Source organism: Tiliqua scincoides, chromosome 1, assembly GCF_035046505.1.
Source record: "Tiliqua scincoides isolate rTilSci1 chromosome 1, rTilSci1.hap2, whole genome shotgun sequence".
Lineage (NCBI taxonomy): Eukaryota > Metazoa > Chordata > Lepidosauria > Squamata > Scincidae > Tiliqua > Tiliqua scincoides.
In genome coordinates this window covers 79,149,744-79,166,242 of record NC_089821.1, presented here as the reverse complement: position 1 = coordinate 79,166,242, position 16,499 = coordinate 79,149,744, and the positions used below count along the sequence as shown (strand labels likewise).

The 16,499-nt window shown below is 43.3% G+C and overlaps 1 protein-coding gene and 1 pseudogene across 9 annotated transcripts in view; one reads left to right on the top strand and one right to left on the bottom strand.

Moving 5' to 3' along the window:
* The window catches only part of SEMA5B (semaphorin 5B), a 443,759-nt gene that overhangs the window by 417,241 nt on the left and 10,019 nt on the right, over positions 1-16,499 (top strand). For 6 of the 9 annotated variants that reach the window (XM_066611786.1, XM_066611780.1, XM_066611784.1 and 3 more), the window contains 4 exons: positions 1,800-1,970; positions 3,297-3,446; positions 4,260-4,304; positions 8,806-9,011. In XM_066611786.1, the coding sequence (XP_066467883.1) occupies positions 1,800-1,970; positions 3,297-3,446; positions 4,260-4,304; positions 8,806-9,011 (572 nt within the window). Of the gene's footprint in view, positions 1-1,799; positions 1,971-3,296; positions 3,447-4,259; positions 4,305-8,805; positions 9,012-9,830; positions 10,180-10,200; positions 10,519-16,499 lie in introns of those variants that run through there. The other 3 variants (XM_066611788.1, XM_066611787.1, XM_066611789.1) reach the window with 3 other exon arrangements.
* LOC136638205 (5S ribosomal RNA) lies at positions 1,527-1,649 on the bottom strand (annotated as a pseudogene).

Genomic DNA, 16,499 nt, shown 5'->3' with positions numbered 1-16,499 from the left:
TAAGGAAGAATACCAGATCAGTGGTGGACCTGTTGGCTCGGAATCCGCACTGCGATTCTGGATAGACGCTCTCTGCAGATAGAAGTACCTGGAGCCTCTTTAGTACAACTTGGGCAAACAACTTTCCTACAACGCTAAGGAAAGAGATGCCGCAGTAGTTATTGCAGTCGCCCCTGTCACCTTTGTTCTTGTACAGCATGATGATGTTTGCATCCCTCATGTCTTGAGGTACTCTACCTTCTCTCCAGCAGAGACAGAGGATTTCATGCAGCTCAGTAGCAATGATCTCTTTGCAGCACTTTAGGACCTCAGCAGGGATGCTGTCTTTCCCAGGTGCCTTGTCAGAGGCAAGGGAGTCCAGGGCCACGTGAAGTTCTTCTAGGGTTGGTTCACTGTCAAGCTCCTCCAACACAGGCAGGCACTCAATGTTATTCAGCACTTCTTCAGTAACTACATTTTCTCTGGAATACAGCTCAGAGTAGTGCTGCACCCAGCGTTCCATCTGCTGTGCCCGGTCCTGGATGGCCTCGCCTGTGGCAGACTTCTGATTTAGCATATATTTATATATAGATATATGTATTTAGTGTCGAGTGCTATGCTCTGGATGAAATGTGCTGTGAAGCTGTCCACATGCCAACTCATGCCAAAGATGAACTTGCAATCGTAGTGCATGTTTGCACTGGCACTTTTGTGGGAAGCCAGGAGAGTTGACAGGATTGAGGAACTCTACAGGATAGTGGACTACACCATCAATTTGCATTACTAAGTCCACAGACCTGTACAGACCTCCATTCTGGAATCTCCTGTGACTGACTCCAGATGCCCTCCCACCCCTCACACTGACCCAAAAATACACTTCATTTTACTGTTCAGAGTAAACACTAAAATGACTGTTGTTTTTCTGTTATTTTAATGTTCCTATCTTGCTATACCAACTCAAAACAGTTGTTAAATGGGCCAGCCTGGCCTCAGTTGTCATGTAGGTCACATGCCTCTCTCAGGCAGTAGCACAGGGGAAAAAGCCAGCCTGGCCTAAGTAATAGGAAGGGTTCTATAATTCACCCCCAGATTTAGATTTGCCCCTTTAGGGGTTGATTAGGGCAAAATCCTGAATTATGTTTTTAAGCATTTGTATGGGTAACCTTTGAAAGCAAAAACCAAGTTGATATCTCATTGAACCTAAGAGATATTGAGGAATCTGTGAAAACACATTTTACTCCTTTCACCCCCTCAGGGGTTGAATTTCTAAAAATACCTTCTTAGTGCCTGAATTTCATGTTTCCAGGTCAGGAGTTTGGGCTGGGCGTCAGTCAGGACATTCGTGAGGACAGGACAGGACCAGACAGACAGACTTTCCCAACCTTTCTTTGCTTTCAGAGTTAACTGTTTTGGAGGTCTTGCCGCACAAGGGGCTTCTTGGCCATAAGTGGGAAGGAAGAAATCAAAAGTGGGTTGTGAATAGGCCACAAAGCATGTTGCTGGTTCTCTGTGTTTGGCAACTTTCAGTCTCGAAAGACTATGGTATAAGCCTACAGCACCTGGTATTCCCGGGCGGTCTCCCATCCAAATACTAACCAGGCCTGACCCTGCTTAGCTTCTGAGATCAGACGAGATCAGGCATCTGCAGGGTAACAGTTACTGCTGCATGCTTAAGATGCTCCCTGTTAAGCATGATATTTCCACTCTCTGCACTCTTTCTGCACTCTCATTCTCACAACAATCCCATTTGTTTTTACTTGAGCTGGCATAAACGTGTAAATGCAAATGTGTGCTTCTGCTTTGTTTGTAAAAATCCTTAGTGAAAGGCTCCTGGTCCTGCTGGACTCCTTGGTCTCAGTGCTCTGCAACTTGTGGAGGTGGGCACTACCAGCGCACCCGAACCTGCACCAACCCAGCACCCTCTAACGGGGAGGATATCTGCATCGGACTGCACACCGAGGAAGCGCTGTGCAACACACACTTATGTGAAGGTAGTAGTTTTGCTTTCCCTAGGTCAGTGCTTCCCAAACGTACCCAGCTTACGACACCTTCAAAACTCGGAAGGAAGTGGTGATGATGCAAAAAGCATCATGTGGTGACATCACTGCCGCTTATTTAGGTGTTACGAGGGCTTTGCAGGCTTCAAAAGAGCAGTAAGAGGGTCACGGTGGGTGTGAGGGCTTTTCCCACTACGCAGTTTCCCATGCTGCAGCTCTGCCTACCACGCTGAGTTTCCTGCCCTTATTTGGAAGCTCACACTGCAGTCTCCCTACCAGGCTGCGAGCAGCCCGCAACACCCCAGCCCAGCCCTAGAGCATCATAATGCACACTTTGGAAACTGTAGCCCTAGGTCAATGTTTATAATGGGGAAAGCAGGTAAAAACAAGAATGCAGAATACTTTCTTGAAAATAAATTTGAATAAGTGGAAAAATTGTGCAAATATGATTTTTAACCCTGCGCTGCATCCTGCACAAGTTTGGGGCCTAAAGCAGCACAGCCCGAGGCAAGGGGAAGCCTTTCCCCTTACCCCGTGTCATGCTGCAGCAGCACCATTGGGTCTACATGGATCAGTGCCACCTGATAAGGTGGCACAGATCCGAGCAGCCTGGAGCCAAAAGTGATGTTTAGGATTGGGCCTTGAATTGTATTGAACAGTCAATCAAGAAAAAAGTAGCCATAATGGCCTGGTAGTTCAGTGCCTCATTCCAGCATCCCATGCCCTAGTACCTTTGGGTGTTCCAGGAGCAATCTTGTTAACACCTTAATGTGACTGCCTCTGAAATATGATGGCAGCTTGGATAGAAGGAGTTTTCCTCTCAGCAGCTTTGGTCACTTGTCTGTTATATATAGAGCATGGTGTGTCATAATCCCATTTTACTCTGTATAGAATGCAGCTGATAATATATTATAATGCCATCAATTGGATTAGTGTCGAAATTCATGTTTGAATAATATATTCAAGACTCCAGGACTGAAGTAATTCTGCTGATTGTCCTCAGCGTATCATGTCGGAAGAGAATGAATCCTAAATGGGATTTTAAAAATCATTGCAGGGGCTGAGAAATCATTGCAGGGGCTATTGCAGAAATTTTATACAGGTTTTGATCTAGAAAACGCCAACCTTGTTGGGTAAGAAAAGTATCTACTTGGTCTCATTAGGACTTTCTCCCTAATGAGCATTAGGCACCTGTCTAAAAGTTCGGCTGAACTCCCAAGCTTAGAGGCTACATCATGTGTTTTTTTTCCCTTGGTGTAAGATGATATTCTCCCTGCATAATTTATATTCTTTCTGTTATCGTATTCTCCGATTTTTAAGGAGGCTGGTCTGAATGGTCTGAGTGGACCTTGTGTAATGAAGATGGGATCCAGTACCGTAGCCGTTACTGTGAAATCCACAACCCAGGGTCTTCCCAGTGTACCGGGAACAGCACACAATACCAAGACTGCTTGTACAATGAGATCCCTGGTAGGTTCAACTTCACCCGCTAAGCAGACAAGAAAAGGGCTTGTTTAAGGGCCCCTGCTTGCCACATTTAGTATTAATTAGAACTCGTATCCTGAAGTGTGAGATTTTGAATGGCACCTAGTGTTCCATTTGTTCAGATAGGAGGAAAGATGTGCAGCTTTAAGGTTTTGTTTAAGATGATACGTGTGGGGTGAAATGGTTGGAAGTGGGAACAGCGTTGGTGAGATGTGAGCATTTTAGTGCACCATCACTAGATCTTGTGGCAGTGAATTCCATAAGTTAATTCCGAAGAAACCACCATTCTGCAGCCTGAATACATTACTAAAATAAACTATGCTACACCAGCTCCCTGATGAGGTGGGAGGTAGGGAGGGGTTTTGATATCATGTCTCCGTTATATATTGATTACTGTCCGGGGCATATTTCCGAAGCAAATGATATATCATGCGCTATTCCAGCATTTCAGGAATATGCTTTGAATTGCACATGCTTTGAGTATTGAAAGTGGCTTTTTTTTTCTTAATACTAGACATGCTAGAATTAAGCATGTTTAAGTATACTTAAAAAGGGTTGCTGTTCAGTAGTCTGCAATTCAGTTAGTTTTTCTAGTGCAATGGGGAGTATGGTTTTTTTTTCTTTTTTAAGCAGTTCTTGCAACATTTTATTGTGTGTTTTTCCACAAAGCTCTGGGAGGGCCTCCATTTGCTGCAGAGATTAACTTGCCATACGTTGAGCAAAAGGCTTGTAATTGCCCACACAATGTCACAGATTACAAAATGACATTTTTACCCACTGTTTTTCCTCTTTGCTTAGTAATCCTGCCTGCCTCAAGCATTGACGAGAGCACAAACTGTGGAGGTAGAGTACTGCTAACTATAGATCTTATTTTTATCTTAACATGACTCCTCTTTTCTGAGCACCTCAACCTAGCCATTAATCTGAGCAGTTCACATCCCGTTGATCACCTTAATTCCACTGGAGTCTCATTGTCTGAGTCGGAAAGGAGAAAAAAAGTATTTGCTATTCACTGTTCTGGTCTCAGAATTTAATTTTGGGGAGGGAGATCTGCAGAATAATTAATTACTGGGGAGATCACTTCCCTTCCCACTGTAATTCCTTTTTCAAATGGACTGGAAAAGATGAAGTGAAGGTCCTTCTTCCTCACTGATTGCTCAGATTGATTGCAACTTTGTCACTACTTTGCATTCTAAGTGAAATGTTGAGGTGACTTTGGGGGTTCCTGTTCAGGAGATTCCAAGGAATTTCAAAGGAAGCAGCAAAGAGTGTAGATAAGAAAATTTGGAGATTATTACTTGGGAGATGCATCTGAGGAGTTTCGGTAGCGAAATAGTTTCGGTAAAACTAGCAAAATTCCTCAGGATGGTTCATCGCAAGTTCATATTCATTGATGCAGGCTGCAATCCTAACCATACTTTCCTGAGAGTAAGCCCCATTGAACAAAATAGGACTTAGTTCTGAGTAAACCTGGTTAGGATTGCGCCTACAGTGTATAGTTGAGTATGGTGACACAACAAACTTAAATTGGTTGAATAGCCATTTCCTCTGCCTCAGAGAATAATGGCAACTGTAGTTCCGAGTGGGGCTAAGGCTCTCTAACAGAACCTAACAGAGTTCTTAATTACTCACCCAACTAGAACATCCAGAATATGTCAGTAATGAAAGTTGTACCTTGAGTTGTGAAAGACCCACCTGGTTCCAGGTAATCTCTTCAAATGTTTTCTACCTGGACCCGCGTATGTTTTGCAAAGAGTGGCACTGTTTTTGTTTGGAGGTGGGTATGAGTGTGGGGGATAGGGCCTGCCTTCATGCAACCATAATGAGTACTGTATCTATTATGAGAACTTAAGACAGGCAGATTTTGTGTCATCAAAAAGTGCCTTATTGCTTCTGTAACTTTCCACAACTGCTCCACATAGCTAAGCAGGTTTCCTGATGAGCCTCTTGGACAGATCTTGGGCTGTTCATCAAGTCCTTCTGAGCACCAAAATGTTCCATGGCAATGTCTGACAAGACAAACAAGCAGAACTTTAGTTTTGTTTTGGTGTGTGACTGCGGGAAAGCTGGTGTGATTAGGACTCCAGTTCCATTAATATCAAGGTTGGCTTCTGCATTCTTATTCTGCCTGCCCGGTGTGTGTCTCCTATCAGGGTTCCCTTAACCCTTGTTCATCATTATCCCCTTATTCATCCCCTTATTCATCAATATGCATTGGTATTGATATATTCACTGCCCTCTTCTGCCCATTCAGTTTTAGTTGTCATTCAACCTGCATTCACTCTCAGATTATTTATCCCTCAGTATCCCACTCTATCAGACAAAAATATAATAATCAGAAACTCGTTCTGCTGCCTTTCACAAGTGGGATGGGAGAAAACCTGCCATATAGAGCAAAAGCAGTAAACCAGAAAGCATTCAATGCCTGCAGATTTGTCTGCAGATTGAGGGTCTCGGTAAAAATAACATGAATGGAGGCAAACCTGAAAGGTCAGAGAGACCTTGTAAGGGACAGAACTGGGAATGGCTGCAATTTCTAGGCATCTACTAAGTTAAACTGTGAGGTTCAATATAGCTGAAACAAATGCAGCAGAGGCATTGCTTTACACAAGTGTGAACTATCAGACTGAATTTTTTTGTGCTATGCCAGTCTTTAAAGGCACACCATTTATGGCTAACTCACTCACAGCCCTAATCCTCCTCTTTGGCCTGAATGTCTGTCAGGCACTGTTTGGATCTAAAAGCCAATTCATGCTACAGACTTAATTTGTTTGTCATCATTCTCTCTCTGTGGGACCCCAGTAGTTACATGGCATGAGGAGGGATCTTGGCACCTCACCAGCTACAATTCTTAGGATTCTTTGAGGAAAGCCGTGAGACTTAAAATGGGGGGGGGGGGGAACCTATATACAGTGAACCTGGAATTTAATGGACTAATTGGGGAAAGAGGTATCTGCCTGTTCTGAAAGTCAGTTAAATCCTAATGCATTTATAATAGCACGTACATGCTAAAACATATATGGCTAGTTTTTTTTCTTTCTTTAAAGCAGACAACATCTGTTATTTCTGTAAGTCTGTTAAATCAAGGTCTGTTAAATTGAGGAGTCACTGTGTATTGGTACTTAGTTAGGAAATAGTTGGGATTTCCCTAGGAAATCCTACCTTGAGCTAAAGTTAACCTTCAAATTTCCTTCCAACTGGATTATTCTGAAAGCATTCACTGGCTTTTTTTTTTATATCCTCCTTTTTCCTTTTCATTTATCTTTCTCAACTACTTTTGACTACCTACCATATTTCTCCGCTGTGTATCTGTATCTTCTTGGTAACCTGCTGGAGTGGAAGTGTTTGAAATCTACATGTCTACTTATTTGGGTTGGGGAATGTTGCATTCCAGGAGCTTTTCTCTTTGAAATCTTTATACTGTATCTCCTTCACTGATGTCAGCTTCCAGCTGAGGTTCTGCCTTCATTGCTCACTAAGGAATCTAGTAAAACCACATTCAGTATTATCCCTTCTTCACACCCGCTTGTGTATTTCTCCTGGGGGCTTCCATGAATTGGCTAGTCAGAAGAGTCTGCACAGTGAGGTCCCTGAATCAGTAAGCAGGAGTACATCCAAACCTTACACAGAGGCTGCATAAATTCCTTCTCCGAGGTGGCCTGTGAGGTGAGATGGAAAGCACCAAGCTGCTGCTGAGTGGTTGCAAAAATTGGGGGAAATCCTCTCATCCTTAGAGACAACCAAGGCAGGGCAATTCCTGTAGTATCGCACAGGCGCCTGCCTTGTATGTTCAAAACAAAAGGCAGCCAGTAAGAACCCTGAGTTCCTCTCAATTGGCATGCCATGGCAGTGCCCATTTCCACCTTTCTAACCCTACCAGCCATTGCTGTTCCTTCCCCAATAGTGTTTGAGTGTTTTACAGTCCAGTCCTGAATGTCCCCGTGCCCAGGGCTGCAGCAGTGCCAAAATGGCTACCACTGCATCCCATGGAGCTAGGAAGCAGCACCAGGGCTTATGCTCCCTTGCCCGTGTAGTGACCAGGCAGCCCTGATATACCTTCTTGGATCTGCACCTATTGAGCGGGTGCAGATTCGACTCCTCGAACCTGTGTCGGGTCTCCTGAGCCAGGAGGGGGGAGTAGGATATGCAGGCAGGGCCTCCTGCCATCTCCGCCCACCTCCTGCCTGCTCCCTCCCATCACCATGCCTTCCCCCTCCCTGGAACACCTCCCTCCCTGCCCTGACTTACTGTTTCACTGCCCAACGCTTGCACAGAGCACCAGGTGGCGTCCTGCTGGCCTCCAACCAATGCTGAGCTCTGTGCGGGCTCTGCTGAGCCTGTGCTGACTGTTGCAGGTATGCCTTATGGCACGTTTGCGACAGTGAAGTCGGGTGGTGAGCCGGCACGAGCTCTTCAGGATCAGGCTCTCAGGCAGCACAGAGAAGACAGGCCTTTCCCCCTCCCTCTCATTAGAGAAAAGTTGAGTTTTTGCCCACCTCCCTATTTCCATGACATGCACATTCTTTAGAGCCCATTGATGTGCATTGTTTGTGCGCCTCATTTCTTTCGGCTGTCGGCTTAATATTCAGGTTCAGTATCGACAGAAAGAAAAAGAAAGACCTTTGCAAAAGCAACATAGGATTCCATTAAAGCTCCACCGTGGCAGAACCATGACAAGTAGACCAACAGGAAAGGGGAAAGGCGTATTTCAATTGGCATTGCAATGCAAGTTACCTGCTGCTTTCCAAAATCACTTTTCTCTAGTGGCAAAAGCAGAAAAGCACCCCTTGATAGCTAGTCCAAGGATGTCATCCTTTTGCAATCCAAAAATCTGTTTCTTATGGCAACAATTGTGAATGCTGTTGTTATCAAGGACATGTTTATCATGCAAGAATTCCCAAGTGAAATCTGACAGAAGACACTGGGATTAGAAAGGAGAGGCAGGCGATGATTAGAACGGTTTTGTAACACAGTCTATTTGTCCACTGCTTCTGATCATTTGGAGGACCACAGAAAGAAAGTGAGATGTGTGGTTGGTGGTCCTGCATGCAGATGATATGTGTTGTGCAGGTGCAGATCATGAGCATTCTTCAGAATTTGTAGCAAACTGAGGAAGCAGTGTCAACTAGTGTTAGTACTAGTACTAGTTAGTTAGTACCAATGTTAGTACTGCTGTATAAAGTTGATATTTCTCCATCTAGTGTTTTGCCTCCAGCGCAGGATAATAATGGAATCTGATATCACCTTCTTTCTTGAACCACTGATTACTCTTAGAAGTGCAGATCTGATTTGCTCTTGTTGTTTGTGTCTGTAACCACAGCATCTTCTGTCGCTGTCTCCCCAGGATTCAGCCTCATCCACCTGATTGCCACGGGGGTCTCCTGTTTTTTTGGTTCTAGCCTTTTAACCTTTGTGATCTACGTTTACTGCCAGCGTTGTCAAAGGCAATCCCAGGAGTCCACTGTAATTCATCCCACCACCCCCAATCATCTACACTACAAAGGCAACACAACTCCCAAGAATGAGAAATACACACCTATGGAATTCAAGGTAAGAGACATCAGTTAGTGGATCGCTGTTGCACACTGTACACACTTCTAGTGCATGCGAGTGGTTCCCAGCCTGTCTGGTGCAATTGGCTTCAGCCGACTTATACCTGAGCAACTTGATCAGTAGTATGGAGCAGCTAACCCAGCCATCCCCTTGACATGCTTGTGTTCTATGCATAGATAAATGTTATAAGGGTACAACCAAACATGCAGGGCTCCCTTCTCCTACTCTGAAATGGTACTGTCCAGCAAGAACCATACCACATGTTTCTGCTGGTCTTGCAGTCTAACTCTTATTTATCTTTCTGCCACTTCATAATTCAGTAAAGAGGGATTTATTGTCCTGGCTGCTTAGTTGAGACAGAGACCTGGTTTCTTCATAGTACCACTACTACTGTCATTGTTATTAATATTGTTATTGTTATTAATAAGAATAATGCAGTGCTGCTTTTCAACAAAAAAGTTCACAAAGCAGTTTACAGGGAAATCAGTATCTAAGAAGATGCAGAAGAAGCACCAGCAAACAGCCACTAGAAAAGACATTCCACTGGGATGAGGAGGGACAATTCCTCTCCCCCTGCTAAACTGCTTTACCCAGCACGCTTGCTGCGAACTTAAGTCTTGAAAGGCCTTTTCTTGTAGGACCATGATGAATAAATATCTCAGTTTTGAAGACCTGCCCAGCATTCAACTCGCTGCTCTAAGTATGCAGGTTTGGAACCACTGGGCTGTGCTTTCTGTTATGTCTGCATGTAGTTTTACATACATAACGTTGTTTTGTTCATTATCTGACACTGTGTTTCTATGTGCACTTTCCCAGAGGTCAGCCTCACTGAATACACTGGGACTTACTTTCTGAGTCAGCCTTCAGAGGCTTGTACTGCATCTTCCCCCTGAAATGTGCTGCTCTCTCACCTTTTTCATTGCACATTCATTCATATTTTCTCCAGAGTTGCTTGTCAGACTGGATCAAAAAACAGCTCGTTTTTGCACAGAGGTGCTTTCTTCTTAAATGTGCTATTATAAATGTGATGGCCATGTGACCTTTGCCCTATTAAAATGCCATCTTTTTGTCACCAACTCCAGCGCTTATTTAGTAGGCCTATCCAAAAGAAAGGCATCCCCAGAGTATATTAGTTGTCTTGGCAACCTCTTTTTTTCAATGGAAATCTGGCATTTCTGTTATCAAGCAATGAACCTGACTAGCCAACAAGGATCTCAGTGGTAATTACGAAAACACCCAGCATAAGTAATCAACAAAGCAAGATGTAGACAGGGGATACATATTCTTCAAAACAATTAATTAACTGCTAGTCATCATTTTGAAAACAAGAAGCAGCTAAAAGTACTGATAGCAGAACAGACTGCAAGTCCCACTGAAGTGTCTCTGTAGAACTAGATGGTTTGAATGGAAGGTAACCCTCTCTGAAGAAAGGAGGTTTCTCCCAAGAAAGAGTCCTGTCAGAGGATCAAGCACAGTGCCTTCCAACTAGTATTGCTGAGAAAGAAAAAGCAAAATGGTTTTTCAAATGAATTCCTCTGCATGGAAGCAATTTAAAAATACCATTCAGATCTGAAAAATAGTTTTTGGCACCCAACAGCAACCTTCAACTTATCAGGCCTGCTTGTTTATTTTGAAGCCTGTTAGTAAAATTCTTTAGAAGTGGCTTATCTGGCAAGCAACCGCCAAATGACAATACAGCCGACTGCCAAATGGGGAATAATCAACCAAACCAACTCCAATTCTCACTTGAAAACATACCTGTTGATTTCTGCAGTACATGATATATACTGTATGAAGAGAGAGAGAGAGAGAGAGAGAGTATGATATAGCTGTATGAAGAAACACATGTATAAAACAACTGGCGTACATAACTACCAACTTTATGTATCGTGCTCAAAGGAAAAAAATAAAAGATACATACCTGGGTCAAGAACTGTGTGTTTACTCCACGTTGCTGATGGAGCTCCCTTGCCTACAAGGATGCACTTTTCACTTCCACGGAGGAGATAACTTTACATAATAAGAATCCTCCTCTCCTTTGACATGATTTTCCTTCTCATTGGCAGTAATGCTAATGGCAATGAGTAAGTCTCGTGGTGTGTTTGATTCTGAAAGTTTAATTTTGAAATGTGAGTTAAATTAATAAACAAAATTCCCAGATGGTGTCTGGAAAAATCCAGTATGTCCTCATCACTTTCAGCTCTATATCCATTTGTTTCCATGATTTACAGAATTGCTCGTTTTCCTTCCTTGCAGAATTACTTCCTTTTTAGCTGGTGGTAATCTGAGCAGCCCTGTGTAATGCCCAGCTGGCTGGGAGGAAGGTTAGGATCCAGACTAAGTCACTGAGGCAGGTCCCACCCCCTCACCCAGGCCTGGTCCACCCACTGGCCCATCGTCTCCCACCCAAAAGTGCCCTCAATCCTCCCTCCCACCACCCTTTCCAACCCCTTGCGCTGGCCATCCTCAGCCAGCATGAACTTACCCTCTACCAGGCCGGGATCTGGAGTGTGGAGTCTGGCACACATACTTGCCAGCCTCCCTGACTCCTGAGTAGTCGCAAACATGCTTTACAGCATGTTTGTGACAATCGATGGTCGGTGCAAGGGACCAGCCAAGCATGTTGTAAGGATTGTGCTCTAAAAGTGGTACATCAGGGAGAAGGTTAAGCTAGAGCTCTTCTCCGTGGCAAAAAAGTGGGAAGTTTGGGTTACAGTTCAGCCAAACTGTTCAGTTCAGTTACCAGTTCAGTTCAGTTACAGCCACAACAAAGTGATAGCATTCCACCCCACGTAGAGGACTGATAAAGGGAAATGAAGCAGTAGATATTTTAATGGAACAGGGATGGTATCTGGCTTGTCCACATGGTTGTTCCTTCCAGTATTTTGATCCTAAACCTTTTAGTTAATTGATCAGTACTTTAAACTGTGCCCAGACATGAATCAGCACATGGTATAGTTGATACGAGTCATAAGATCCCAATATCTGACATGGCTCAGTGTTCTGTCTGCAGCATTCTTTACTGGTTGCAGTTTCCAAATGGTTTTCAAGGGCAGCCCAACATACAGCATGTTACTGTAATCCAGTACAGAGGCAACCTGGTCAACTCTGGTTTCTCCTAACTTGATACTAGTAGATAAACCACAATGAACATTTGTTTGTAGGTTCTACAGTAATGTTTGGTTCAAGGGCAGGTCTTAGACATTGTTTGATGTTTGGGTCAGAGACATTGTGCCTATTATTATTATTAACAGTATTTATATACCACTTTTCAACTAAAAGTTCACAAAAGGGCTCACAATCTAAAAAGATGCAAATGAATACCAGCAGACAGCCACTAGAACAGACAGTGCTGGGGTGAGATGGGCCAGTTACTCTCCCCCTGCTAAAAAAAGGAGCACCCACTTGAAAAAGTGCCTCTTACCCAATTAGCAGGGGTAAGTGCTACAGGCTCTGTGCTTGCATTTGCACGTAATAAGCCAGATTCGGATACCTGGCAAATAGCTGTGGGCCGCTTCCTTTTTAATGGACCAAATGGTAAAGAAACAGTGGCAAACACCACTCTAACCAGGAGACTCTCTTGGTTAGAACTGAACTTGCCTTGAACTCAGGACTTGTTGTGTCCTCTGCATGTGACCTGTTTCTTGAAAACACAGGCCCTCCATATTCAGTTTCTGTTGCGGACTCTGAATACACGCCTCTCTGGTCATCTATTGCCTTTTGCACACTAGCAATGGGACTCCGATCCCCAGTGGAGCTGAGGAGTTCAGCTTAGGAATGTTATGTCTTCTCTAAGATTCTTCTACATGATGTAGGCAAAACTAAGTTGTTTTTAAAGATTACAATGCTGAAAGGTGGAGGAGGCTTAATGAGGAAGCACTTTTGTTAAGTGCAAGTCAGCATGAATTTGTGGAAGGTAAGTCATGTCACGCAAATTAGATTCCTCCCTCTTTCCCCCTCCTCTCCTTTCTCCAGATTCTTTCAGCTAATGAAATAAATATTGATCTATATAGAAAACAAAACAATCTGGATCCTGTAATTTTCGGACGTAGTTTTGTTAGTCTGAGACATTTTCTCAGTTCTGAAAGCACTGACCCTCTTCTAACCACCCAGTAAGACTACTCCTGGGGGTAAAATGGAAAATGTTCACCTAACTTTGTGTTTAAGGGGTGTACTTCAAAGGTGGAAACACCTCTTCTTTCATTAAAAAACACTAGAAGGAAGACAACTCTGATCAGGACTACAGCACATTGAAGGGGACATTAAGTCTTTTCTTCTTGCTATTATCATGCTAAAAAATTACCCACAAAGTCTCAAACTATGTCTGACCCCTAAATCTTACCAACTATATTAGGAGATAAGAAATTTGAAGGATTGAACGGTGAATAAGTATGTATGGGGTAATGGAGAGTTATATGGCAGCTAAGCTAATTTAGTGGATAAATGGACAGGTAAGCTGGTCTTTAAAGAAGTGGAGGGAAATGGCTTGATTAATAGAAATGGAGGAGGGGTCTATTTCAGCTTTAGGGAGTGGAATGGCAGAAGCCATGGAGACATAAGAGATGTATATGAAACTGATAGCAAGTAAGATTGATAATGAGATTTAAAAACATGGCAGAAGTCTTATCTCCGTGACAAACTTATACTGATTTGATATACTGTAACAGTCATGGCTTCTCCAATAACTGTAGGAATGATAGTTTGGTCAGGATATTGAGAGATTCCTAACCTCTGTCCAAGAACTAGAATTTCTGGGCTTCCACAGATAGAACTGCAATGTCTATTTAAATCTGAAGTATGGCTATGCAAGAATTGGGGGTGGGAAGAGTTCAATATGCAGAGATATAAAGAAAGTTTATGGACATAACCACAGCAGAAGTAGAGGGAACCTATTTTAGCAGAGGTTGCACAGAGGAAACATGGGAAGAGAGAGAATCAGCAAAATTAAATTAAGATGTAATTTTCCTACCTAGTTTGACTCACCCTGTGAATACCTGAGTGGCAAGGTGCTCTTGAAATAAGTAGGGCGTACCCATGAGTAAGTGATTAAAGAATTGTAGGCTTGGTGTTGTGGCAGCACTGAAAAGGCTATTAGGGAATTGCTTTTGCTCAATAATGGTCTCTCTTACAGAGGCAGCTAAAGCATTAGTTCCACCACATTTGAGGTATCCAAATTAAGTCACTAGTGTTTTAAAAAGGCAGAAATGAACTTGAGATCTTGTAAGGTAGGGCAGCTGCTGGAATTAACAGAGAACATTGCTTAGAAGAGGTGAGGAATTTGGTCGTTATTTATAGAAATAAATGAAGTATGTGATTGAACTGCTGATATCCTATCCCCCTTCTTGACCTTGGATCCACCTTGGGACCACTTGGACTTGCGCCAGCAAAATTGCTGTGCAGGTCTGAGTAGACCCATCAAAGTAGCAGAGGCTTACCTCCAAGTAAAGGAACAAATGTTCCCTTACCTGGAGGAGACCTCTGGGACTGCCCCCCTACCTCATGCATGCGCTCTGATGCCACAGCTGCATCAGTGTGTGTGTGTGTGGGGGGGGGGGAGTTTGGCTAAGTTTGGGCTGCCAATTATATCCCATCATCCATAATTTTTTTCTCTGATTACAGGACTTGAATGTCAAGGACAGAATTATTAGAAGAACATAACAAGACTGATTGATAGAAAGGAAACAGAGACAAGACAAACTGGCCAGGATAATAGACAAACCAGAGCTAAGAATATGAGATTTTGTGACTATGCTGAAGTCACAGCTCATGAAGTGCAGGCAACAGGAGTTGTTGAACAGAAGTGCAGGCAACAGCTCCCAAGTGCAGGCATGCACTTCTGTACCTTTAGCAACAGGAGTGGTAGTGGTATGAAAAGAAACATCAGCAATACAGTAGTTTTCTAATTGAATGACAAGGAGGCAGTCCTTGCAGGAGAGTCATTTTGGACATTCAAGTTTATCCTAAGATGAATGCCAATGAGATCTAAAACTCTCATGGTTGTGACCCATCTGTCATTTCACTGGTGCTAACAGGACACTGGTGGTTAGGAGAAGGAAAAAAAAATGCCTCTTCCTAGATTTGGACCCTCCTTCTGCCTACGGCTGTCAAGAATATCCTTAGTTCTGTTTGTCAGATCTTTTAACCAAGGTGTGAAGGGAATTTTTCAAGGCACCTAATCAGCCATTCATGTTCCTTTAATTAGCTGCACTTTCTACAGCACTCTGACAGTGTTGCAGTTCTGTTCAGCACGAATGGATGTTGTAATACAAGTTGTTTACATTATGCATTATGGCAGCTTCTTGCACCATCCCCAGCTCAGCCAGGTTGTTTGAACTGTAATAGCAGAAGCTATTAAAACATAAGCAGCTGCTGTTTTAGCCAGCGCTCTTCCATGATAATTCCAGAAGGCCCATATGCACAAGCATGAGTTATAACTCTGCTGATAATCATGGCTGTAGTGGTCCACAGAAGGTGTTTTTCTGCCCTGCTAGTGTGTTTCATTGATCAAGGTACCCCAAGATGACAGCCATCTGAGTGGGAACAGGACCCCTAAAAGCACTGATAGTAAAATATGTGCATGAGAAATTCCCAAGTCCAATTTCAGGTGTTTGTCTTTTTTCCGCCTGCTTAAATAATGTGTGAGATGAAGTGAAAGTGGCAGAAGAGTAGAGGCATTTTAATACTTTGTTCCCTCCATGGTTCTGACTAGGACTGCTTTCACCGTTCTTCAGAGGGCTCTTTACAGAAGGGAAAAAAACTTCCATTGCCTTCAATGAAAGTGTTTTCCTTCCAAAGTGGGGGGAGGGGGGACAGAGAGGAAGAAGAAATTTGGAGTGGAGGAGAGTGCGGAGCTAGAACATTGGCAAGAGCAGACGCTGGTACAAGCAGAGGGGGCAATATCTGGCATGCCACCTCAGGCAACCTGATTATCTTGGGCTAGGTTTACACCTACATTAAACCTTTTTTGTCATTTTGTTGGCCATTCAACCAATTTATGCACACATTTGCTGCACTGAGCATCAGGCTGAGCTAGATGATATTCAAGTTCTCCTCCAACTCTAAGACCATTGAATATCTTTAACTGTTTTTTGTTGCCCATTCACCTAGTTTGGAGAGCCCCTTTAGAGCTATTGACACTCTCCTGGGGCTTTTACCCTTCTGAATAATTTGATGTCTGGGGACAAGTCTTGGCTGGTGAGTCCAAGATTGGACAATAGCAATGGAAAAAGCAAACTCAGAAAAAGACTAGGAAAGTGACTGAAAATAAACTGTCGTTAAAAAAATCTGTTCACGTTTGGAAAGTACATAGGCCACGTTTGGCCTGTGTACTTGGCCTATGTACATGTTTGGAATCCTGTGGAAAAATACTTCTTCATGCAGTACATAATTAATTCGTTGGGTTAGATACAAAGAACCACGAGAGGAAGAAAATGGCTGCTAAACAAGAGGTTTAGAACCTAGGCGCTTGAAGGACCAACTTTTCCC